General features: G+C 36.2%; 1 protein-coding gene across 2 annotated transcripts in view; it reads right to left on the minus strand.

The window, feature by feature from the left end:
- IQUB (IQ motif and ubiquitin domain containing) overlaps window positions 1-26,762 on the minus strand; it is a 45,873-nt gene that overhangs the window by 11,549 nt on the left and 7,562 nt on the right. The window contains exons 3-9 of one of the 2 annotated variants that reach the window (XM_044246491.1): window positions 25,626-25,760; window positions 22,027-22,188; window positions 21,768-21,940; window positions 21,039-21,194; window positions 15,664-15,874; window positions 9,848-10,023; window positions 1,464-1,634 (exon numbers count right to left, since the gene is read on the minus strand). In XM_044246491.1, coding sequence (XP_044102426.1) covers window positions 1,464-1,634; window positions 9,848-10,023; window positions 15,664-15,874; window positions 21,039-21,194; window positions 21,768-21,940; window positions 22,027-22,188; window positions 25,626-25,760 — 1,184 coding nt within the window. The remainder of the gene's footprint in view (window positions 1-1,463; window positions 1,635-9,847; window positions 10,024-15,663; window positions 15,875-21,038; window positions 21,195-21,767; window positions 21,941-22,026; window positions 22,189-25,625; window positions 25,761-26,762) is intronic. The other variant, XM_044246492.1, reaches the window with a different exon arrangement.

Consider the following 26,762-nt stretch of genomic DNA (forward strand, 5'->3'; position numbering starts at 1 on the left):
GATATTATTCCTTATTCACTGATTCTCATATTCTCTCTCTTTCAATCTCTTTCCTGTCTCTGTGAATCTTGTTCTCTCTTTCAAGCTCTCCAGATGATTCTAATGTGTACTCAGGTTTAAGATTCCCTGGTCTCTCTTAGTAATCGTCATCAAAGTAATACCTATAATTCATGGAGGGCTCCCTATTTGTAAGCACTGAGATATGTAGATTATAGTTATTTATATTTTATAAACATATATGTACATATATATATACACACATATATTTATATCCTCTAAGCAACTAATTCTATAAATGATGAAACCGATTTTCAGAAATATTAAATAACCTATCTAATATAATAGAGCCATAATGAATAGATCCAGAATTTGAGTCATGCTTAAAGGCCTTAATCCTCTATCAAAATATTGTTAAATAAATATACATGTAGATATACTAGGTTAAACATATTATTTAAAATATGCACAATTTATTTTTATAAGCCTACCCTTTGTTTTGTTTTCTTTTTATTATTATTGTCATCAACCAGTTTATGTTCCTAAGTATGTCAGTTAGGAGGATTTCTAACTGTATTCTTCCCTACCTGCACTCTTTTTTCCAATCTGGCTTTTTTACTGCCCACCATGGATAACATGCTCATGTCCAACCTCTGGACCTACTGCTTCTCACTTTCTTCCCAACTATTTCTATCTTCCAATGTTAGTCACTACACAAACATCTTTAAAAAGGTAATCCAGAACAAAGGCAGTCAATGCCTAATTGAGTCAATGCCTTTGTTCTCAAGATGAAAAGAAATGGGGGCACCTGGGTGGCTCAGCTGGTTAAGTGTGGCTCAGGTCATGACCTCAGAATCCTGGGATAGATCCCAACGTTGGGAAGTCTGCTTCTCCCTCTCCTTCTGCTGCTTCCCTCCACTCCTGCTCTCTCTCCAAAATAAATAAATAAAATTGTAAAAAAAAAAAAAATGGGAAGAAATACAAGAGATCTATGTAGACTTACTTTCCAACAAGAACCATCTACTCAACCACTTAAAGTGTCTTAAATCAATAAAGAGAAAAAAATTAAAATATTCTAATGCCGCTTTAAAACTGCTAAAAATAACATTTTCACTGAAAAGGGTCAAAATATATAGACAATTGCTGTTTTATTGAACTGAGTTGAGTATTAATCCCCATGTATTTGCATCCACTGCATAGATATATTTATGTTTAGAATATTCATTTTGCTACATTTATATTTATTACATATCATAATATATAGTTTGAGAACTTTTAGATAAATATTAATGATAAACCACATCCTCCCCCAAAGTATACCAAAACAATATAGCTGTTGACAAAATAAATTCATATATATAAACATTGATTGATCATCTTTACAATTGATACAAAACAGTTTATTGTAGTATTCATTTTTTAAAAATTGATAGTAATACCTCAAAACTAAGAGAAAGTTAATGTACCTTCACAGTATGTTTAAGTGTTAGGAGTACATCCAGCCTTTCATCTTGAGAGAGATTTTTCAGCAGAATGCACTTATAGATGTTCTGCAGCTCTCTGGCTCTGATGGTAAACTGTGTATCCATCTCAATTATTTTGCCACTCAATGTTCTCCATACCTTTGGAGCTGAACACTTAAAAATAATATTATAATTATCAGTTAATGAAAGGTTAAAAAATAATTTTGTTACTTCTGTTAAAAGCTAACTTAGTATCATATGCTTTATGAATAAAAGTATCACTAAAACTTGAGGAAATTAGTTGAGGAATTTGTAGACCATGGGAAAGTAAAACATTTTAGGGAAAAATATATATATAAAAGAGCTATTCAGTCTGCCAAAATGCAAACATTCCTACAGGGTTCAGAATTTGCTACTAGTTTGTACTAATCAGTATGTCGAATGGCTTAATGGGTACACGGAATAACTCATTACCCTTTGGGAAAAGGCATGCTATTTGGAATGTGTAAAAATACAATCTTCTTGGTTATACTGATTTATAGAAATGTGTCTTGATCATGCTTTGCCAATTGAAAACAACTTTTGAGGAGCAATGGTTATAATCCTCAAAGCACTAGACGTACAGATACTACAAAACGGGACTCTGTGAGTTAAGGTTTTGTTTTCCATAACATAAATCTATAACAAGTTAACAGTTCCTTACAAAGCAGATGCCCTGGTCAAACAGCTATATTTAGCTATGTCAGCAGTGCCGTGGTCCCAGCTGAAGGGACTCCCTATTTCCCTATTCTCACTCCCTTTTTCCAAATCTGGATTGGTGCCTCCCAACCTAGCCCACCCCAGGAACTGAGGGTTAAAAATGGCTTTCCCTTGCCCTGAAACTCATCTGCAGACTCCTGGGCTAAGAATTCAGGAGATAGAGTGTGGAGTAAGACACCAGAGACACCACTGCAATCTCTAATGAAGATTAAGTCTGTGTTTGACACTGCTCCTGTTACTTCTTACTGAGACTTTAAGAAAAGATGCATCCACCTAGAAATTTCACAGTGGAAACTCACTATTTTCTCCTCTCCTTTGTGGTAATAAAGCTACTCAGTTTCTTTCCCTGATGTTAATCTGTCAGAAACAAGGCTATTTTGATGATGACTATTAATTGTCCAAATGCTGGATTTTTTATATGCTGAATGGTAATTGCTTTGGAGACCTGCAGTCCAATTTATGCCATACTTGAAGCCATTTAAATCTTAGATTTGATACAATTTAAAGTTTAAACAGAAGCCCACGTATAGGAACAAATCATCAGGAATGCAGACTAGCCAAATAGAGAAATAATATAAGGTTGTATTTAGAATGACAGTATTATGAGGAATTTTTAGTTGCAGACTTAAATTACTTTAAAATTTTTTTTTGCATTTCATATTAGCTAAATTGCATTGAAAACTGAAAAGAACCATCTAAAAACAACATTATTTGATATGTTTTCAAAGGAATGGCAGCATTTTCTGAACAAAGCCAAAATAAGTGCTGTTCAGAGCTAGGAATTTTCATCAGAAACTTTAGATTTCAGTTCTAGTTTTAATTCAACAAATGAGAGGCTGTAAGCCTATAACAAATCTATATTCTCACGACATAAACCTAATATTAAATAATGTACTACAATTTAGCAGACTGATAGAATTAACTCAAATTTATATAGGATTATAAAAGGGAAATAGCTCAGTAAGAAAATATCTTATAGGGGCACCTGGGTGGCTGAGTCGGTTGAGAGTCTGCCTTCAGCTCAGCTCAGCTGGATCAAGCTGAGACCCTCATCAGCAAGGAGTCTGCTTCTCTCTTTCCCTCTGCTCCTCCCCCTGCTCATGTGCTCTCTCTCTCTCTCTCTCTCTCTGTCCTGCTCTCTCTAACTAAAAAAAAAAAAAAAAAAAAAAAAAAACCTTTAAAAAAAGAAAATATTTAGTCATTTAATTATTATTACTTAGAAACAAATAAATATATATATTGTTTTAAATAGATATAATCTTGTTTGGGGTAGGCCTCAGAGTGTTACTTAAAGTTTAATGTTTGTTTCAAGGCTCCTTTTTAAAAAGTTTTAAGGTATAAGCAATCTTAGGCTAAGTTTCATATTGTGATATTTTAAAGTCTAACTAATATCTTTATCTTTCCATGCAATTTTCTTCAGGGTGGTTCTATTAAATGCGATTTCCTTTCTTTCAGTAATGTGGACAGAACCTTTTGCTCTGCAGGCAGTAACTTACTTCATTTGTAATAATCCAAGCATAACTACCTTTTAATGAAATGCCTAGTTCATCTACTAGATTGTATTTTAGCTGGTAAGACTGATTTAACTCCATCTCCCCTCCAAGTTTTTAGCCCTATATAATATGGTATGATATGGTAATATCTTGGATTTTTTCCAAATACATTCAATGTCCAAATCCTTCCCACCCTCCAAGTTTTAATTCAAACCCTACCTTTTCCATAAAAATGCTTAATTACTATGTTTTGAACCAATAACATTGCTGGTATCTGAAGGACTACTGTGAACACATTTGCTACTTGTGAACACACACATGCACACACACAAGTAACCAGTGTGTCTATTTCAATCACTTGGGGCAATGAAATTTAAATCCAAATTGTTCTATAGTTATCTTGTTTGTTAATTTTATTTCTCCCAAAAGATTATAAGAAATAAATCTCTCACATAGTTCTGTATATCTGATAGGGCCTACCATACTCATTCATTCATTCATTCAACAAATATTTGTTGTGTTTACTATATATTAGTGAATTAGGCAGAGTAAATAAAATAATATACTGACTTCAAGAACTCTCAAAAATAATAATATGCAAAGATAAGTAAATAAGTAATTAAAATAAAGAGTGATTATGCTTGATGATTGCAGGTAAATAGGAAACTAACCACAGGTTGCTATGAAGCAATTATTGGGTGAAAAGAAAATCATATCCAAGATGAAACCTGAAAAAAAACCAGGAATTAGCCAGAGTAAAGGGAACTGAGCAATATAATCAAAGAATCCTGGATTTGAAGTTTGAGTTTCTCTAGTTAGCAGTAAAAGATAGAAAAAATTCTGTTTGACAAAGCTGTTTTTACACTTGGATATATTTCTGCCAACACTGATAACCTGGTCTTCATTCAAGTCTAAGCTTCTTTGATTTCAGGCCTTAAGGTTTTGGTTTTTGTTTTTGTTTTTTTAACTCTGACACAGGAAAATGCGTCAACCTTGCTTGTGTCTCTTTCTTATTTTCTTTTTTCTTTGAATGCTTTGGCTGTAATAAGAGATGTACATCAATCATGTTCTTAAATTGCTTTGGAAAACAGGAGCATAATAAATTCCATTAAGCTGCCAACAATTGAGACAGGGCAGACTCCGGAGGAGAGAAACAGAAGAACAGCAGGAAGACACATTTCAAGGAAGGGAAGGTGGAGAGATAACAAAAACCTTGAGAGCAGCAGGCTTCCACAGAAGAGGAGAAATGACTGCACTGGGAGAAGAGGGCTTTCTTCCTCCTAAATTAATACTCAGGTCCACAAGGGCACAAATTAAGAATAACCCTAACCCCCCAAAAGCTACTGCGTAGTGATCAACTTTTCTTTTACAACAGCAAAGGGGTTTTGTTCATACACAGAGGACACCCCTGTGAACTACGGTGCTCAGAGAGAAGCAAAAATCGGTTGCATTTTTCTATCCCATTAGCTGTTGGCCATCAGAGTATGGGGGAGGAAAAAAAAATAAATTTAAATGACAGAGCTCACAAAGACTGCAGGTTTTTTAGCTAGTGACTGTGAGAAATGGTATATGAATCAAAGAAATAAATGGCCTTGACTCTAGAGAAAATGTCCTGAAGAAATTCAAATTGTCTCTTTAACACAGTTTGGGTGAAGAGAACCCAAGATACACTAGAAACTGGCTGATGCGTTTTTATTCTAATTTCTTGGCCTGCTTTTTTTCATCTCTATTGGCTGCCAAGGTCAATGTTTGATGTGTTAAAGGTGTTAAAATTACAGATTATTCAACTAATACTTCAAAAAAAATCTTTAGATTAAGCCTTTTATGGAGAATGAAGACTTAGTATGAATCCATAATAGCTGATTAGTTTAATGCCTTGATTGGACTATTGGAAATAACAGCATTCATTACTCAGAAATTCTATGTGCAGGATAAGAGGATTAAAAATATTAGTTCAGTAAACCATGTAATATTTAAATACAATGAAGTTAAACTAAAACCAAACATAAAATTTTATTCTCCAAAGTTATTTCCAAATTATAGGAAAATAAATATTTTCATTATATATCTATACATTTCAGGGCTAAATGCGGATTTTAAAGTCTGCATTATAGCTCTGATCATTAGTTTTGACATATGAAAAACTCTGACATTGATTGGTTTCAGGGATTAATTAATTATAAGCTACTTTTTCTTAGTAATAAAAAAAACTGCTGGATAATAAGTTATTTCAAGTTTTATGAAATCAGCACTGTCTCCACCTGAATATTAGAGACAGTGCTAGATGTGGGGGAGGGAAGAGGCAGACAGGCCTAAAGAGGAGTAGATATTGTAGAAGTATTTCCAAGGAAAGACTATAGAATCTATCTTTATTGGTCGGTTATTTATTTATTTATTTATTTGACAGAGAGAGAGAGAGATACAGCGAGACAGGGAACACAGGCAGAGGCAGGGGGAGTAAGAGAGGGAGAAGCCAACTCCCCACCCAGCAGGGAGCCCAGAACCCTGGGATCATGACCTGCGCTGAAGGCAGATACTTAACACACTTAAGACTGAGCCACCCAGGTGCCCCTAACTCTATTGTTTTCTATAATGTTTAGTATGGCATCCTATACAAAAAAGTGATTTAAATGAATTTAAATAGAATAACAAAGATTTTGTAATTTACCATAACAGGTTAAAAGTAGGCCAAAGTCACTGTTAGTCAATATTTTTAAGGACTAGACTAATTAAGCTATGTAATGGATTAGAATCAACTTCAAGCGTAGCAGTGCCAACCTGTGGATGTGTTTTCCTTGCCCTGAACAACATCTTGGTCAAAACTAAGGTTAAGATTCCCTTGTATCAGCTAAAATGTCCATTTCCCTTAAATCTTAGCCTGAGGATTGGTTTATCAGCTAAGGTAACTGTGAATTTAGAATTCAAATTCTAAAACCTATGACTCACAAAAAACCTTTCCCTTGATTTCTACAAGTTCTTGTGGCTAATTTTTCCCTTTTTCCTTCAGTCTTCTGGTCTTGCTTGCATCCTTTTGTGTTGTCCTGAATCAGTGTGGACACTAAGCCCCAATCATTTCTCTTGTTCCATCTCCTCTTACTAACGACAACAAAAAAAAAGAAAAGAAAAGAAAGAAAGAAAAAGAAAAAGATAAAATCTTGCCCTTAATCATTTATTTAGTAAAAAGTCACATTGTGCCCATTGCCTTCCAACTGTCTCCTCACTCGACTTTCTCTTTTTCTCTTCTGGCAACACTCAAAGACTTCCATCTTCTTGGCAATTCTTTCTATACTTAGGATCCTTCAGGGTCTTAGTTCCTACCCCAAAAACTTAACAGTTTTTTAAAAAAAAAAAAGAAAGACTAAGACCACATCCTTCTTTCTCATGAAAATTTTTGTGAACAACATTTCTCCACCTCAATTTTTTTTTTTTTTTTTTTTTTTTTGGTGAGATTTCAAGAACTTCACACAGTGCTACACTTCATGAGAAAGAGCAATGGGCATCAACGGGCTCCAGAGTCAATATTGTATATGGGGACTTGATCTCTTTATAATTCAAAAAAGGTTTAGATACAATGTTAGACCTGAAGCCTGGGGTGATGGGGCAGGATGGGAGGGGGTATAAAGACATAAGTAGGATAGATACTGTATAAGTATTAAAAAGAAGGATTTAAAGTAGTTTATAGCAAACAACGCATCAGAGAAAGCCTAACTAGGGACTCCTGTAGAAGTTCTAGCCTCAAACGAGGAAGGGCAGGTGCCACTCATCCTCCCTGTCCACCGCACCTCAGAGGCCCCCAGCTCCTTCAGACATCCTGGGTCTCTGCTGCCCTATGTCCAAGCTACCCTTGTGGGTAAGGTTAACGATCAGACACGTAAGGAACACAGTTCCTGGTGATGAAGCCGGATTCAAGATAAAGAAACTTGCTAAAGGAATAAGTTTAGTTTGAAATATGCCTGGAAAAATATGAATATTATGCCTCCAGCATAATTCTAGAATGAAGAGGTTCAAGAATCTGAAATGACAGTATCTACAGTGCCTAATTTCTTGATAATACCTCAAATACAGAATTACACAACCATTATTTCTGTCCCTTTGTTTTCCTCCTTGCCTTCTCCACAAGCATTTAGTAAAACTCAATGATCAGCACCCTGCTAGGACAGGAGGACACAGAGAGAAAGACTGCTCTTGGTCAAGAAACTCAGTAGCTAAGAATGATTCACAGATGTAAATACAGATATGTAAGTAGATATAACAAAAACTGACCACTATGTACTAAAACAAAAGTGAAACAGGGTCTCATGAAAGTGTATAGCACAGGCTAGAGTAGGACGATCAGCAGATCCCTTCTGGGAGAAGGGGCATCTGAGCTTGTTTGGAAGGGTACGTAGCTAGCTAGCTACTAAGGAAGGAGGGAAAGGATGTTCTGTGTGGAGGCAACACTAGAGGCAGAAGCATGGAAGAAAGCACGTGGTCCTTCTGAGGCTGGGGAGTGAATGCGCACCGCTGAGGAGGGCAGCTATAGTTGCGAGGAGAGATGACAGTGAGACAACAGCAGGACAGGTGAGATGTGCTGAGGATCGATGACGAAAATCCTCGCTCCCTGAGGACAGTAAGGAGGGGCAGGAGCAGAGCTGTGTGGAGGGAGGTCACTAGGGCAGCGGTCTGGATGACAGAGGTGAGACTGGAGGCTGAGCCTCATGTGGAGACAGAAAGTGATCCAAATGAGAAGGAAACCCACATTCAACTGAATCACTGTCAAGCTCACACACACACGACAAGACCTCTCATGACCGCCTCTGAGGGGACCCAGGGGAGCAAAAGAGAGGAACTGCTCCACAGCATTTCTTCAGAAGCCTCCCATCCTCTCATTTTCCAGCAGGATCACAGGGCATTCCACCAGGATTCAGATTAGCTGTGGTTCAGGTCTTCGCCTGCCTGGCCTGTTCGGGTACAGGCAAGGTCATCAGGGTGCTATGGCAGAGCCATTTCCCTATACGCAGTAGTAGTGGCTTTGAAAAGATGGAAATAAAGGACTGAGAAGATCATTAAAGTAATAAAACAAACTGGTTGGTGGTTGGATGGGATGTCAAGAGTAATGCCCAGGTGTCTGCCTGAAGCAAATGCATAGATGAAGAAACATCCATGAAGACAGATTATGTGAGTGCTACAAAACAGGCTCAGTTTGGAGATGAGGAACCAGTGAGATGGTTTAATTTCAGTGTTGACATGTCAACTTAAGGTGTATTCTTGGGACACCCAGAGAGCAATAACAATAGGCAATTGAATATGTGATTTGGAAGCTCCTGAGAGGGGTCTGGTTTGGACCTGCAGGGAGTTCCAGCCTGTAGGTAGTAGTTACAGCCACAAGAAAATTGGGATCAAACAGGAAAGTGTATTAGTAAAATGACAGGGCATTTATAGTATCAAAAAAAAACAAGTTTTTAAAGAATGAATATTCTCAAATAACAAGAAGCATACAACTTGAGTCATCATAGGCAAAGATCTTGAAGAACTCTATCTTTTCTTCTTGTGTCTGGAATGGCTTTTAATTGTTGGAAAAGATCAGATTTACAAAAGGAGATCGGTCACTATGGAAACACGCTATGCAATCAATATCAAATGGGCCATTTCAACACGAAAAGATAATTAGTTTTTCCCTTAAGTGTACGTTTTCATGGTTTTCAATAATAATATATGTTTTTGATCAGAAAGTTCTAGTCAGTTAATGACCTGGTGAGCAAAAGCAAAAACACAAATCTCTTTTCCCCAGGTCGCTTTCTATGAGACATCCCCAACGCAGACGTTTTGTGACTTCAATAGCTCTCCATTTCATCAGGGTGTGCAATTCTTCTAACTTCTAGAGCCAGCCTAAAGCTAAATGAACAGTCACAAGGAAGGTATCTTTATTTTTTCCTTCATGGCCAAAACCTTTTAGTTAAGAACATATTGATTTCATGTTAATTGTCAACTATTAGTCTAGGCCACAGTTAAAAAGTCTAAAGCTGTAACAGAAAAAAGGAAAACACACACACCAATTTTAAACATGCGTACAATGTAAGTCTCTTCTTTAGTTTATTATTCTACATTCTTAAACCCAGGATACATTCTTATTTAAATAATTGTTACTTTACTAACCTTATCCAAAAAAGCTTGTATCGATGCTTCCCGGTTTGCCATATATGCGATGTATCTATGCCTCCCAATGGAAGCAATTATCTGGGTCTCCTTCTCCAGAAGTTCACATAGAGCAGCTTTCCTTTCAGCGCCAGTGAAAGACTGGTTAATGCGTACAAATTCTTCTTGCTTCCAGACTAGAAGAATAACATGAAAAACTCTTGAGTTTTTAAAATCCCACATCTTTTCAGAAAATTTTTTTACCTCATATCCTGACAAACAGTATTTTATTTGTATGTCAATTTAAATAAAATTATACATGAATATAAGCATCCATATTGTACACCTGACATATGAAAAAATAGGATAAAATGGAAGCTGAGACACTGAAAGCAATAATATTAGAGTCAAATAAAGGGAAGATGAAGGAAATCGGCCCAGATAATGTTACTTTACGCCTCCAAGTAACCGCATGCTCCCCCCAGTACTGAAAAATATATGGTTTGGGTGTGAAGCAGCCATGAACAGGTACTACTCAGATCCCCCTTCAAGAATACGTGTTTTTGCCAACTAAGCCAAATAAGGCAGTCAGAAAGACAAATACCATATGATCTCACTCAGATGTGGAATTTAAGAAACAAAACAAACGAACAAAGGGGGTGAAAAAAGAGAGGGGGGCAAACCAAGAAACAGAATCATAACTCTAGAGAACAAACAGATGGCTACCAGAGAGGAGGTGAGTGGGAGGAGGGAAACAGGTGATGGGGATTAAGCATCCACTTTTTCGGGTGCCCTGTGGGCTCATTCAGTGGAGCCTGTAACTCTTGATCTTGGAGTTGTGAGATTGAGCGCCACCTTGGGTACAGAGCTTACTCAGAAAAAAAAAAAGAAAAAAGAAAAGAAAATGATTTAAAAAAAAAAAAAAAAAGAATAATTTCCCTCAGGAAGATAACCCCTCAAAAGAAGATACACAGAGGGTAACATGTTATTTCCTTCCCATATATAGGTATATAAATATATAAATGTGGTTAATATTTTAATATATATACATTTCCCATATATATATATGTTTAGTAATCTGATATATGTGAAAATACCCATCACTGAATTGTTTTTTACCTTTCCAGCTAAATTCCTCCATAAGATGACTCAAATTTTTTAGTCTTAAAACTAATGATTTTTTTTTTTTTAAGATTTATGTATTTATTTTAGGGGCACCTGGGTGACTCAGTTGGTTGAGCAGCTGACTCTTGATTTAAGCTCAGGTCATTATCTGAGGGTCCTGGGATCAAGCCCACAAATGGCAAATGGCTTTGTGCTCAGCCAGGAATCAGCTTGAGATTCCCTCTCTCCCTCTACCCCTACCCCCTAGTCATGTTCTCTCTCTCTCTCTCAAATAAATTGTTTCTGGCCTTCTTGTGTTATAACCACTGCCTTTGATAATATCTAGTTTTAAAGTTTTACCAAACTATTTCTTCTTCCTCTCAACTCTCCATTTGAAATCATCCTGATCAGGCCAAGGACATGCCACTGATATTCTTTATAAGAATCCACTCTGCCCCTTACCAGGAATACATTATTCAGACACTGCACAGCTTTGTCTGTTGAAAAAGAAGATTTTTAAATTTAAAAGCTAAATTTTCTTCAGCAAAAGGGTTGCAAATTTAAGGCCTAAATTATGTTATGAAAGTCCAGAAAATCTATGATTGATGAGTTTATCCTTTAAGAGTAGTTCTACCAACCAAAAGAACTTTTAAAAATTTGACAAAATCCATATATCCAAAGGCAGTATATGAATGAAGAGAAAAATTGCTTGCTTGTGGAAATAATAACTGAGAATATTTATCTCATGGGATTATATAGATGTTCCCAGAAAGCAAATAAAAACTGAATGATATAAGTAAGCCTATTTTACTTCCAGTTTTACATTAGAAACCTTTGGGACCAATAATAAATTTAGGCCACTAGGATATTACTTAAGCTATTCCACCAACCTCAAATAGCAATATACTGCTCTCCTGAGATTAATACTTAAGTCCTGGTGCATATATATATATGCACTCCAATTCATTTATATTCATATATATTCAGACTTCACATTTTGCACAAATTATTAGTATGATTTTTTAAAAGGGAACAATCCAGTGAAGCTAATTAGAAATTAAAATAACGGGCTTTCATTCCAACAAAATTCTCCATTATATGAACAACCTCCTGTAAATTTATAGTAAGGAATGGAACAGGGCATCAGAGAAATAGCATGTCGCAACTACCGATAAGGAATAGAAACACACAGGAATCAGGAGTAGATGGACAAAACTTACTTTCTTTCAGAATTCACAGTTTCCAGACCTACCTATACAGAAAAAACATTTATGAAAACAAAAGAGATTCTGCCCCCTTTCATAAAACATATGTTCCATGGGGATGATGATAATAAAAACAAAAACAAAATTGGAATACTGAATTAGTTTTCTAGGACTGCCGTAACAAAGTATCATACATTGGGTGGCTTAAAAAACAGAAATTTGTTTATGTCCTCACAGTTCTGGAAGACAGAAGTTCAAAATCAAGGTGACGGCGGGGTCAGTTTCTTCTGAGGGCCTCTCTCCTGGTCTAAAGGACACCATCCTCCAAAGTCTCTACGTGATCTTTTGTGTGTGTGTGTGTGTGTGTGTGTGTGTGTGTCTCCTAATCCCCTCTCCTTATAAGGACATCAGTCATACTGGTTAGGGCTCATGGGCTCATCCATGTGACCTTATTTTTTCCAAATTACTTTTCCAAAGGTCCTGTCTCCAAATTCAGCTATATTTTAAGGCACTAGGGGCTAGGACTTCAACATATGAATTTTTGGAGGAACACAATTCAGTACATAACAGATGTCAATAGCCACCAATATTTTTAAAGAAAAAGTTATTAAAGGAACTAGTTCATTTGAAAGAATATATTTATTTTATCTCCTTAATTTAACTTCTTGGACAAATCATCCAATTTCCAGGTCTGAAGTTCAACTATAAAATGAAAGGACAGGACTAGTCCTAAAGTCTCTACACATTCTAAAATTTCTGAGATCTAAACTTGCAATTTTCAAATAAGAAATAGCAGAACATACAAGATTTTGTCCACCACGAACAGTTGATAATCTGCTTTTTAAAATCCTCGTTCACAGACTGAAAGCCTAAATGGAGAGAATCAAGAAAGATTCAGTGAACGCCCAGAGCCAGAGTACGTCAATGGACTCCAGAAGATAGAAGTCAAGATAGATTGAGATCAAGAAATAATAATTAGAGAAGGTCAGAAAATGCCATCAGCACAAGTTAAAACAAGGCAACGGGTTAGCAGATTCAATTCAACAAATATTTACTACATAAAATGAGCAAGGGTCTTATCAGGCGCCCTCTGTACAAATGTACACAGTTAAGAAAGTGGTGTTTACAGAGAATCATGGACAAGGAAAACAGGCTCTGAGCGTAATTCGTGCTGTCAAGAGAAGTTTCCTAAAGATAATGATCCCTACTCTGAAGTAAGAGTGACAATTCAGATCAATGAAAGGAGTCACCTTCAACATACTGCTACAAGAAAGAGAAAAAAAAAAAACACATAAAAATAAAATAGTGTTGCCTGGAAATGGTATTGACTTTCACCCATTACATTTTCTTACATACTTATATTCATTTTCTTAAAATGATATATTTTGCTTTTATTACCGAGGGCCGTATTATCCAAAGGAAAAATAATTAGGGGCTGTAATTCAAACTTTGCAATTGCCAAAAGAAGCCACAAGAGGGCAGCAGTTTCAAAGACAACACAAAACAACTTCTAAATTATTGCGTTTTAATTTAGAATTTCAGGGCTGGAAGAAAACTAAAAAATGCTTCTCTTATGTAAAAAATTTCATTTTCTCCCATACAAATCATGTGTAGACATATAAAGTATGTGTTTTCTACTTTAATATAGAAAATGGTATAAAATTATTTACCATATAACAGTAACTTATGTATGTATGTCTTTGCATTTTTAAAGTACTTTCATAAATGCAATATTTATTTTCACTTTATAAAGCCCTGTGCAGTAAATATGCCAAAGATCATTAAGTCCTTTTTAATTTTTTTTTAATTTATTTAACAGACAGAGATCACAAGTAGGTAGAGAGGCAGGCAGAGAGAGGGGGAAGCAGGCTCTCTGCTCAGCAGAGAGTCCGACGTGGGGCTCGATCCCAGGACCCTGAGACCATGACCTGAGCCAAAGGCAGAGGCCTAACCCACTGAGCCACCCAGGCACCCCCTCATTAAGTCCTGTTATAGATGAAGAACCTAAAGCTTAGAAGTGAGTGACTTGTCCGAGTTAATAGCCATTAAATAGAAAAAGTAGAACCTCACTCAGCATATTTTCTGTTGTTTGCACAACTGTCTGTCAACCGAGCAAAATAACAATAAAATATCCTTTGATTTTTTTCATATGTGAATTTGGAAAATAATTTGAATAGAGTTCTGTTATACCAGAACTTTAGTTTCATGCTTGTTAGTAAGACCTTTCACAGACATAAGACCTTGCCAATAGTACTGTCTTTCAACTCTTAACACTTAGAAACAAACTTCATTTTCATCTGAGAGAAAATGAAAATGGAAGTGAAGTTTAAAGTAAAACAGAAAGTTATTTGCGGAGGTCAACAATTAGGAGAAAGGGAAGGCAAACGTAAAGCTGAAGAAGGCTGTTACCTCAAACACTGCCACATTTCTAAAGCCACTCAATTTTGCATGTTGCCAAAGAGAACAATGTATTAGTATTGCTAGTTACACCAAGTGTTTAATTGTTTCATCTTTTGTTAAATATCATGTTACCATATAGCTATTTAAATAGACCCAATATCTGACACCTAAAATTGAATTCAATTACATGTTCTGTTACTCAAGCTAGAGATGGCTGCATTTCAACATCTTTGGGTTTCCCCTCAGGGACCCACTCATTCATTCTATCAATATTTGTTGGGCATGTGAACTAAGCACAGAAAAAGAAATCATCCAATAAATAATAATAATAAGTTATTCTCTCATGGAGATTACCATCCGGTGTTGAAAATTAATGTTAAACAAAAAGATGTGTTGTTACAAACTGTGGTAGTGACATAAATGAAAAATTTTGGGTACAGTGGGAACCGTGACGACAACAGGATATCCAGGTTCTACTGTCAGTCACAGAAGCCTCTGGCAAAATTTAAGCTGAGACTGGAAGGAGGTAATGGGAAAAGGCTTCAAGAACACTGTAGCTACTGCCCTGAGTAGGCAGTGCTTGGCCAGTCAAGTAACTGAAGCTTTTAATTAGCACACATCTTGTGGAAGAAATAAGGCATAAAAGTCACTTGTGTTGAGACAATACATTTATACTGATCATTAATGGGTGGGAATTAAAAGGTATTGCCCATCTCCCCTCTAAAGAGCAGAGTCAGAGATAGGCTGTTAAACTGAAGGATTCCAAATTGTTCAGCTCTGAGTTCACAAATTGCCAAGACCATCAGAGAATCAGATTGGACAATACTTCTCTTTTTACCTCACAGGTATGATCAAATGAGATAATACACCAAAACCACGTAATTTAAAAAGCAGTATACACATTTTATTTACCCATTGCTAATATGAAAGCATTCCCAATTTTATTCCTGCCTTAACTCTTGTCCCAAATGTAAAACATTATTTATCTCTTTAAATTCTCCAGTCGAAGATTCCCACGACATCATCCTGAAATAATAAGGTTTTCTTTCTGTCTTTAGTAAACCTGTTTTTCCTACTGGTGAAAACTTATAAAACTAATATTTTATGTGAAGGCTATTTCAAACTCACGTTCCAGTGCATTATAAAGAAGCTCAAAATCTTCTTTTGTTTGAGGATTACGTCTCCGGTAATAGTCCAATTTGATCCATTCCTCTTTTTCTTGTATTTTCCTTACTTCTTCCTCTGCTTCCCACTTGAATCTTAACATTTTCTGTCTTTTTAAATTCTCTACCACAACTTTAGCATGCCATTGTCTATAGTAAGTCTGTAGCACTACTACCTATAGTTAAATTAAAAGGAAATAAAAAGTATTCATTATCAACTGTATCAGACAATAACAAAAGGCAATGGTGATTATTTCTATTTCAGTGTAGTAATTACTAGAAAGTACCGAGAGTCTAGGTTTGCCCTGTGCCAGGTGTTCTCACACACATTAGAACATACAAGCTGTGGGTAATGCACATCAGCAACTTGGCTTTGAAATCTAGCGAATAGCCTTCCTAGGAGGCAGTTAGTACAATGCTTAAGAGCACAGGCTCTGGAGTAAAATTTAGTCTAAATCTGCCCTCTGCTACTCACTAGTTTTTTTAAATTTTGATTTTGCATATAAAGCCCTCGGCTTAATATATCACAAGTCCTCAATAAATACCATTATTGTTATGAATATTAATTGTCTCTAGTCTATCTTAACTATCATTAGCTTAGGCTCATATTTAAAACAAAATTTCATTAACTAAACACAAGGCAGGTAGGCTATGTGTAGAAGCCACCAAAGGCAGGTTAGATAAAGGAAAGACTTAAGCAAACACATGTTTGTTAAACTGTGAGAAATATAAGTATGTCTGAGGTTACAGTACAGTACTAAATCCTCAAGAAACTTGCAGTGCAGCTAAGAGAGCTCATATTTGTATTTACTAAACATGTAAATAAAATGTGGAGAGGCTAGATCAAAATGAGGACAGAGAATATGCTGACTCATCCCTTTACTATAGCCTAATCCTTGGTAATTACAGAAAATCATGTAAGCAGAAATCAATAAGGACATTGGGTCATACTAAAGGAGTCCTTCAAAGGAACAGAAACTCTGAAGAATTCCCTCAAGAAAGGAGACCGGTAGAATAAATTAAAGAATCTATGCCTAATCGTGCACGGGGAAGGTGGAAAGGCAAGTTAGAAAACACAGAAGAGGGACGCCTGGGTGGCTCAGTTGGTTGGACAACTGCCTTCGACTCAGGTCATGATCCCGGAGTTCCAGGATCGAGTCCTGCATTGGGCTCCCAGCTCCATGGGGAGTCTGCTTCTCTCTCTGACCTTCTCCTTGCTCATGTTCTCTCTCACTGTCTCTCTCTCAAATAAATAAATAAAATCTTTAAAAAAAAGAAAATACAGAAGAGTGAAAGACTACTCCAGCCCTTAACCAATGGATCCTATGAGCAGAAGGGATGTTCCGGCAATTGATAAGGTAACTGATTGAGAAATGCAGCAACAGAAGTATTTGCCTCTAGGCAAGAACAGTTAGTGTCCCAGAGGCTGGTGACACCCAGGATGAACAGAAGCTCCCTCTTCAGAACACTACATCTCTTCCACAATCAAGGCTTGGACATCCCCTAAAACTACCCCATAAGGCTGTAGTAAACAAATATGCTTAGTACACTGGACAATGGGGACTTCAAATACCCTGCCTACACACCAAAGAATAACCAAACATTTGGGAAGAGCCCAAAAAATCTAAGGCAGCTCATTCAACAAAGAAAAGTTTACTTTTGTGTGAAACAGAATTATTAGAACAGTGGTTCGCAAAGAGTAATGGTCAGACCAACAGTTTCATCTGGAAAACTGTTAGAAATGCAAATTATCAGGCCCCACGCCAGAGCTACTGAATGAGAAATCCTGGGTAGGGCACAGATTCTGTATCTTACAAGTTCTCTTGGTGTTCCTGATGCCTGTTAAAGTTTTAGAACCACTGTACTACAGTAAAACAAAACAAAACAAAACAAAAATCAAGACCAGACTAGAAAGAGTTAACATTTTCAGAGAAAAAGGGGGGGGGGGCTATTGAATCAATATTTAAAAACCAACAAAAAGATTTTACAAAATTTTTATTTTTTCTTAATTTAAATAAAAATCAATAGAATTCATTTAACTTGGGTGCTATTACACTTATTAAATAGTGACACTAGGGGCGCCTGGGTGGCTCAGTGGGTTAAGACGCTGCCTTTGGCTCAGGTCATGATCTCAGGGTCCTGGGATCGAGTCCCGCATCGGGCTCTCTGCTCCGCGGGGAGCCTGCTTCCCTCTCTCTCTCTGCCTGCCTCTCCATCTACTTGTGATTTCTCTCCATCAAATAAATACATAAAATCTTAAAAAAAAAAAATAGTGACACTAAAACACAGTTGTTTAAACAATAAATACAAGTTTTTCCCTTCTTATATCATAATCCAGGGATTAGCAAGCAGTTTAGAGCTGGTAGAAAGCTCTATTCCATTCAACAAATGGCTTCCTACTTTTAGGACCTAGGTGGCTGGCCCATTTCTCATCATCTTCCAACCAGTAGAAAGGGAGAAAAAGACAAAGAATGGCAACTCAGGCATGGGTTGCAATGTTACAAGCAATGTCACAAACAACAGTAATCTCAGTGCAAAAAAAAACCCCAAAAAAACAAAAACAAACCAGCCAGCAACTCAGCTGAGATTGTCTTCTGGAGCAAGCAATAGACAGGCAGACTAGCCAGAAATTAGTCAGGGAGATCAGGAAAATGAGATAGCCATAGTGAGCCATGATAACCTCCCAAATATCCCTAGTAGCATAAAGGCTGAACACATGTACAAGGATAAACACATATTCAGAGAGTGGAAAAGGTGTTCCCTGTTTCCATATCCCAGGCTGTGAGGTCTTGTGCAGAAAAAACGCAAGAAAACCCAGCAGAAAGTAAAAGCCAGGATATAAAGAAACTGAACTTATCTGGACTTTGAATGCATCTTTCAATATACACATGGGTCCATTAGCTAAAGTGGAAGTTTTTGTTTTTGTTTTGTTTTAAAGTGGAAGCTTTACCAGATCAAGGAATTTGAGCACAACCTCTGGTCAATCATTACCTAACCATTAGGCAATGCTAAACCAGGGGTCACAGGAAGGCAAATTTAGAAATAGAAAAACAACAACAACAAATTGACCAGAGACATCAATGACTGCCTACTGTGATAGAGACAGACCCTAAAGCAGGTTTTAGCAATGGGACTGTTGATACTTTGGACCAGATAATTATCTGTTGCAGTGGGGCTAGTGTTCCTATGCTTATAGGATGTCTGGCAGCATCCTTGTTTTCTACCCATTAAAGCATGGTAGCACCCCCCGCATGTCATCATATCAAAAATGGCTCTGACAATGTAAAATGTTGCTAATAAGCACATGAAAAGATATTCAATATGATTAGCCATCAGTGTATGCAAATCAAAACCACAATGAGATATCCCTTCACACTTACTAGGACATCTGTAATGAAAAATATAGACAGTAACAAGTGTCGATGAGGATGTGAAGATATGTGAAGATATTGGAATCCTTGTCCACTGCTGGTGGGACAGAAAATGGTGCAGCTGCTTTGAAAAACAGTCTGGCAGTTCCTCAAAAAGGTTAGACATATACTTACCAAATGATCCAGCAATTACACTCCTGGACATATACCCAAGAGCAATGAAAATATATGTCCACATAAAAATTCATACACAAATGTTTATGGCAGCTTTATTCCTAACAGCCAATAAGTGGAAACAGCTCAAATGTCCATCAACCGATAAATAAACAAAATTCAGTATATACATTGGCATGGATACAATAGGTATATCCAGTTGAGTATATACAATGGGATATTATTCTGTAATATAAAAGAATGAAGTATTGGTACACGTCACAACAGGAAAGAGCCTTGAAAACATTATGCTATGTTTTTAAAAAGCCAAGCACAAAAGATTACATATTGTATGATTCCACGTATATGAAATATCCAAAATAGGTAAACCAACAGAGGCAGAAAGTAATTAGTGGTTTCCTAAGGCAGAAAACATTGGAGAGAAATAGGGACTGACTGCTATTGGGTCAGGATTTTTTTTTCTGGGATGATGAGAACATTCTAAATATTGTATAACTCTGTATGTAATAAAAATCATTGAACTGTATACTTTTTAAAAAGTATATATTATATTGAAAAAAAAGGGTTTTAAATGGAAAAAAAAACCAAAAGAATTAAAATGTTTCATTGGAAAATACCTATTTAACATAAAAGACAGCAAAGGAAGAAGAGAGGACAAGAGAGACATCTGACATACAGAAAACAAATAGAAAATGGCTGATATATTCCAACCTTAACAATAATTACATTAAATATAAATGTATTAAATACTTCAATCACAAGTAGAGATTATCAGACTAGATAAAAAGACAAAATCAAATTATATTCTGTCTATAGAGAAATATTCTAGATTAAGACTCAAATAGGTTGAAAGTAAAAGGACAGAAAAAGATAGACCATGCAAACAATAACATAAAAGAGTTGGAGTGGCTATGTTAATATCAGAGAAAACAGACTTTGGTGTCCTTTTGGTTTCAATTACTCTGGAAAGCCCCCTAGGTGATTCTCCTGGCCCAATGATTAAGGCCAAGGTGTAGAGAAGACAAAGATAACAATGCCCGAAGGTAACACACAGACCCTTAGGAATTCCTAAGAGAAAGGGAAGGAAGGATTAGGGGCATTTAGGATTATGGTTCCTTCTACTGGGGGGAGACTGGAGATAAAAACTGCTTTTAATACTGGTGAAACAGAACTCACACTAATAAAGATTCTCTCCTTGACCAAACTCTAATCAGGCCCCTCTGAGCAGTTTTTTAATTAGGCCTCAACTTTTGGGCTTCTGTGTTCATGTCTGAATTGTTCAATTTTAGCAAAAGCCTGCTCAGTCAGTTTAACCAGGATCCCATCCTCAATATTTAATGAGGCTCTTATAATATATAAGAAAATTTGATCTTATAATATACTTATAATATATGGCTCCAGACAATGCCTAATCAACTCTAGTCTGCCTTCAATAAAAAATCCTGTTTAGGATGGTTTAGCCAGAATCTCCCCTTACCTGTGATGTTTTCTTAGTAATTTTCCATCCACTGACCTCTACCCTACTCCCTGGCTATAAATTTCCACTTTTCCTTGTATTTAGAGTTGAGCCCAGACTCTTTCCCTGACCAAAAAACCCCATTGTAGTAGCCCCTCCTAAAAGTCTGCCTTACCATCTTCAGTATGTGTTGAGTAATTTTTTTCTTTAACAGCACCCATGTGGGTTGTTTTGTAAGCCAGTGTGGCTTAAGGAAACACACAAAGATGCACACAGAGCAAATGGCTCATTTCTTTCATTCTTAGTAATACTAGTCACTCATAATAAAAGTTATCTTACCGACTGTAATCTTTGAGCATGGTATTCTGCTGCCGAAAAATAATTTCCTGGTGTTACCAGTTTATCAGTCATGTTTGATACATATACACCAATTTTAGTCATCTGTGTGGATGTTGTATTTGTAGTCTGTTGGAGCTTTTTTCTCTGAAGAACTGTCTAAAATCAAAACATAAAAATTTAAATATCTACTATGTACACATCTAAGTGAGTAAAGAGGACATTTTTCTGTGTTCAGTTAATTTTCTGTTATTGTTTGAATTACTGTATAATTCCTTGGAAGATTTTCACTTAATTTTTTTAGGTTTTTATTTAAATTCCAGTTAGTTAACATACAGTGTAATATTAACTTCAGATGTACAACAGAGTGACTCAACACTTCGTGCATCACAAGGGCACTCCCTAATCCCCATCACCTATCTACCCAACCCCTCACCCCCTCCCCTCTGGTAACCATCAGTTACCTCTCCATAGTTCAGAGTCTGTTTTTTGGTTTGCCTCTCTATCTCTCTATCTCTCTTTTTCCCCCTTTGCTTGTTTGTTTCTTAAATTTCACATATGATTGAAATCAGACAGTATTTTTCTTTCTCTGACTTATTTCACTTAGCATAATACTCTTTAGCTCCCAACCACATCATGGCAAATGAGGCAATTTTTAATTTTAGAGAGGTACACAGAACATCTGTTCATTCTGCAGTTTCAAAAACCTACACAGAAAAATAAAAATATTACCTGGGTATCCCTACAAAAGACACTGTCTTTTGGGGGAATCTTTTTAGGTACAGTTTGCGTTCCAGCATTGTGATATTCTATTCCTGTTATTTTATGTCTGAATCCACCAAGAAACGGTTTGTGAAAGTCAGATTTTATAATCTCAACAGCTACCTCCTGGTACTCAGTAATGCCTAAGGGGGTAAAACCAAGATTGAATGAAAGTTCACCTACAAAGGGACTCTAAAATACTTTATCTAAAAGACATGAAATAACTAACCAGTTTGTACTCTGACAGTTATGATTTGAGAGGCATCATTTAATCCTTGTATTCTTTTGACTGGAAATAGATCTGGATCTGTAGAAAAAATTTCTACTTGTACAATATCTTGTGGCTTAACTCCATGTTGCAGTAGGGTCTCATTATTTTTAAGAATCATTCCTAAAAATGACATGAAATTAGAAGTGCTATGACAAAGAAATAACCATATTAACTCATTGTAAGGGGATGGAAAACATCAAAGATGATTGTATGAACACATATAGTTCAATTACTGAATAGAATATTGAAGATGTCTACCCCTTGCTGTAATGTTAGTACAGAAAATGCCACAATGGGAAAAGTTAAGATGCAAGAATTCAGCATTATAAGTAAAGCTACAACTCTCACAGGATTTCTCATCAGAAATACAAATATATCTGCCGCAGATATTTAAATTCTACCAAAAAGAGCTTGATTAATAAAAACTACTTTCTAAAAAAAAATACAAATATATAATAACCATGCAACTCTATAACTATTTAAAAATAAAAACATATTCTATGAGCAAAATCATATTCTAAACATTGAGATTCTAAAAAAATCACAATGTGTTATATGTGAACATGGACAAATCTAGATCAGGGAAAATTTGATTATTTTCATACCCATTCCTCTCTCCAGTACAGAAAAGCATATACTCAGAGTTCTGTCCTTCCCTTTATGCTTCTATAATAAGGAACTCATGTAAATAAATTCATGAAAAAGTGCAGTTAAGGCTTAGGTTTGTGCTGGGAAAAAGTGTACATCACTTTATTTTTATGTTATTTTATATCTTTTTTAGTTCTATCTCCCTTCATTGGTATATCCTGTAAATTTACTCAAATTTTACCTATTTCAAGGAATACAAAACTATATATAATGTTATTGGCTGCTGTTTGATAGAATCTCTGTCACTCTTCAATGCATGGTCTTCCTAAATTACAGGTAGGAACTCGAACATACCAAAGATTTTGTGATACTCATTGTTAGAAATATATCAGATACCACCAGTCCATTTTAGCTATGTTTAAGAAAGACCCGTGAGTTTCAATTTCACACCCCAAATCCTTAACTTAAAAAAGTAACATGAGGGCGCCTGGGTGGCTCAGTGGGTTAAGCCGCTGCCTTCGGCTCAGGTCATGATCTCAGGGTCCTGGGATCGAGGCCCGCATCGGGCTCTCTGCTCAGCAGGGAACCTGCTTCCTCCTCTCTCTCTGCCTGCCTCTCTGCCTGCTTGTGATCTCTGTCAAATAAATAAATAAAAAACCTTTAAAAAAAAAAAAAAGTAACATGAATATTATATGGACTATGTGATAGGTTGCCCCAGAATATATCCATGTCCTAATCCCCAGAACCTATGAATGCTAACTTATATAGCAAAGATGTCTGTAAGTTTTAAGTTAAAAAGTTTGAGATCAGAGATTATCCTGGAATATCTATGTGGGTCCTAAATGTAATCACGAATGCCCTTAGAGAGGAAGAAAGGGAGATTTGACTACAGAGAAGATGATAAAACAAAAGGAGAGAGAGATTTGAAGATGCTCTACTGCGTGCTTTAAAGAGGGAGGAAGGGGCCATGAGCCTATGAATACGGTGTACAACTCTAGAAGCTGGAAAAGACAAGGGAGCAGATTCTCCCCAGAACTTCCAGAGGGAGAGCAGCCCTGCCCACATGTTGGTTTCATCTGACTGAAACTGACCTACGGTTTCTGACATCCAAGACTGTAAGAGAAATCATGTGTTAAGTTATTAAGCTTGTGGTTAATCATTACAACACCCATAGGAAACCAATATAGATTCCCAGAGCCCTTGTCATTCCTCTGGTTTGTGGAGGAGGCTTAATCCCACCAAATTGGAACTCCAATTCTAGTACTAGAAAAAAGCACCTCCGTTAGAGAGCGGCTGACATAGAATCAAGCTCTTTTATTATCACGGCTGACATAACCCTGTTACTCAGGGGTGATGACTGGCACCTACACATAAAAGTTGGTCATGAAATACAAAGAACAGAGAGTCTCAAATACCACTGGCGAGCTACTCCAGTCTCAAAGTGCTCTCTCCTCCAATTCTGAACTTCATCTTACAGAGAATGCCAAGCAAGCAGTTTCAAACTCCGTTTTTGGAGCCATACCTATATTTAAGTTCAGATTCTACCATTCATTTGCTGTGTGAATTTGTGTAAGTTTCCCAAACTTTAGTTTGTTCCTTCAAAAAAAGTTAGTAACAATGCCTACCTCAAAGGGTTGTTGTATGGACTGAATGATAATGTGATAATGTAGGTAAAACATTCTGTAGATGGACTAGCACATAGTACATCTCAATAAATTAACCATCATGGTTGTTATTACTAATAGCTATTTAAGTTTTAGCACTGTTTCCCTACCCGAGCTTTAATAGTCAGTTGTTTGAATACATGAGCATCTTAGTATTACAACACATTCATTATAATAGTTTTCTAAAAATAATTTTGAAATTGAACTGATTGTTTTCTCTGATCTGATGAGAAGGAATTTAATAGGTATGGTTTACTCATTTTTAGTGTTTAGGATTTTCCCACATGCAGAAAAATGTTTTTATTTCCCTGGAAAGTTTTTTTGTGGCATCTTTATAAGTTAATACAAAAACTTCAAAACTAAAATATTGGCATCTGGGGCGCCTGGGTGGCTCAGTGGGTTAAGCCACTGCCTTCGGCTCAGGTCATGATCTCAGGGTCCTGGGATCGAGTCCCACATCGGGCTCTCTGCTCAGCAGGGAGCCTGCTTCCTCATCTCTCTCTCTCTGCCTGCCTCTCTGCCTACTTGTGATCTCTCTCTGTCAAATAAATAAATAAAATCTTTAAAAAAAATATTAGCATCTGTGCAGACATATTCTACAGAAACATTTATTTAGCTAGGCTGCTCTTGCTCTCTCTTTCACAGTTATAAAGATTATGTCCTCTCAGGACACGAGGCTACTATAAAGTGGGCTACTCAGTAATGCCCATAAAAAAGAAATCAACTTGAACACCATGGGAAAGTGAGTTGACCTTAATGTATCAAGACTGACAGAGAAGCCATCTTTAGTCCTTTTCTTCTTCCATACATATTCATTCCTCATCAACTTCCCTCAACCTCATGGTCTCCCACTGCCCGCACAGAACCTAATTCTAGCCACTCTAAACTTCTTACAACTTCCTCCAGAGTCCCAGATTTTCTAACTTCTTTGGGACTTAGCACAAATATTACCACTTTAATTAAATGAAGTTTTCTAGACTCCCAGTTTCTTTTCTCTCTGTTCTCAGTTTTTTGTGCATATCTCCATTAAGACATTTACACATTATGTGGTAACTATTGCATCATCTTTCTGACTAGTCTGTAAATGATTTCAGAATGAAGATTTTGTTTCATGTTTCTTTACATCTTCAGTTCTTAGCTAAGTATTTAGAACAAGTATGTCCTCAATAAAAATGTGTTGAATGAATGCATAATCATAATATAATGTTCAAAGAGTAGATATCAATTTAACAAATCAAAGATCTTGATTATGCATGTGATAAAACTAAAGAAGGCTTGGTAGGTTTTATTAGCTTCCCAACTTACCTGAATATCTTATCTGAAGTATATTAGATGGGATCTTTAGTAGATATGAAAAATGATCCTTGAGGTATTTTACAGTGATATCTATTTTAAAAGGCATTATAATTTCCTGGCCCACAGGAAAAAGTACAACTTTTACTGTAGATAAAAAGAGAAAAGAAAGAACCATAGTCAAAAGCAAGGGTCAGCAACCTCCAGTCCACAAGCAGAGAGAATGATGGAGCAAGTTGACCTTAATTCCCCCCAACCCCAGCTCCAAGTTCCAATCTTTTTTCCATTCTCTGCTATGTGGATCCATGCACATTCAGAATTACCTCCTCACTCAGAATTCCACAAGAAATGGGAAATAAAACTAAACTGCTTTTCAAGAGTCCCAATATTTGATATCATACTGGTATTAATTGGTACTAATCTGGTATTGGTATCTGGTATTATATTATTCAGATATAAATAGAACATCATCTCAGAAAAGTACTGAATAGCAGAACGGGAGACCCGGAGACCTAGGGGGTGTCCCTGAAGCTGTGATGTGCATGTGCAGGCTTTGATTATATATTGATAGCATACATCCATAAGTCAGTGCATATTCATGAAGTTAGGAATATCCAATAGAGAAATTTTCAAAGAAAAAGATATCTAAGTCCATTCTTCTTCCCATAATTGATTTATGACTATGGCTGCCAAAATGTAAAACAGAAAAATCACTGTTCATTACAAATATCTAGAATAACTAATACAAATCTACTTTTGAAAAAATGGACATTATATGGCTCAGTACCCATTCTATAAAATAGGAAATCAAGACACTTACATGTTGATAATAAAGAAAAACTTTATAGAAGCTTCTTATAGTGGGGTAAACTTTCTTATTTTATATCTACAGATTTTTAAATTTTAATGGAGAAGATGTAATGAGTAAGATGTAAGAAGTGAGTGACAAGTAAGATAGAGGGCAGAGTACACACTGTAGACCAAAAAAGTTTTGTACATTTCTAAATTCCTGACATATGATGATTTTCATAAAGCTAAATGACACGTTTATCAATAACCCTAGAATAGAATTTAACTAGACATTGATAATGCTGAGGTTCTTTCGGATTGTTAACTTATTTTCATAGCTATCAACAAAGAAAACACTCT

This window comes from Neovison vison, chromosome 4 (assembly GCF_020171115.1).
Source record: "Neovison vison isolate M4711 chromosome 4, ASM_NN_V1, whole genome shotgun sequence".
NCBI classification, from domain to species: Eukaryota; Metazoa; Chordata; class Mammalia; order Carnivora; family Mustelidae; genus Neogale; species Neogale vison.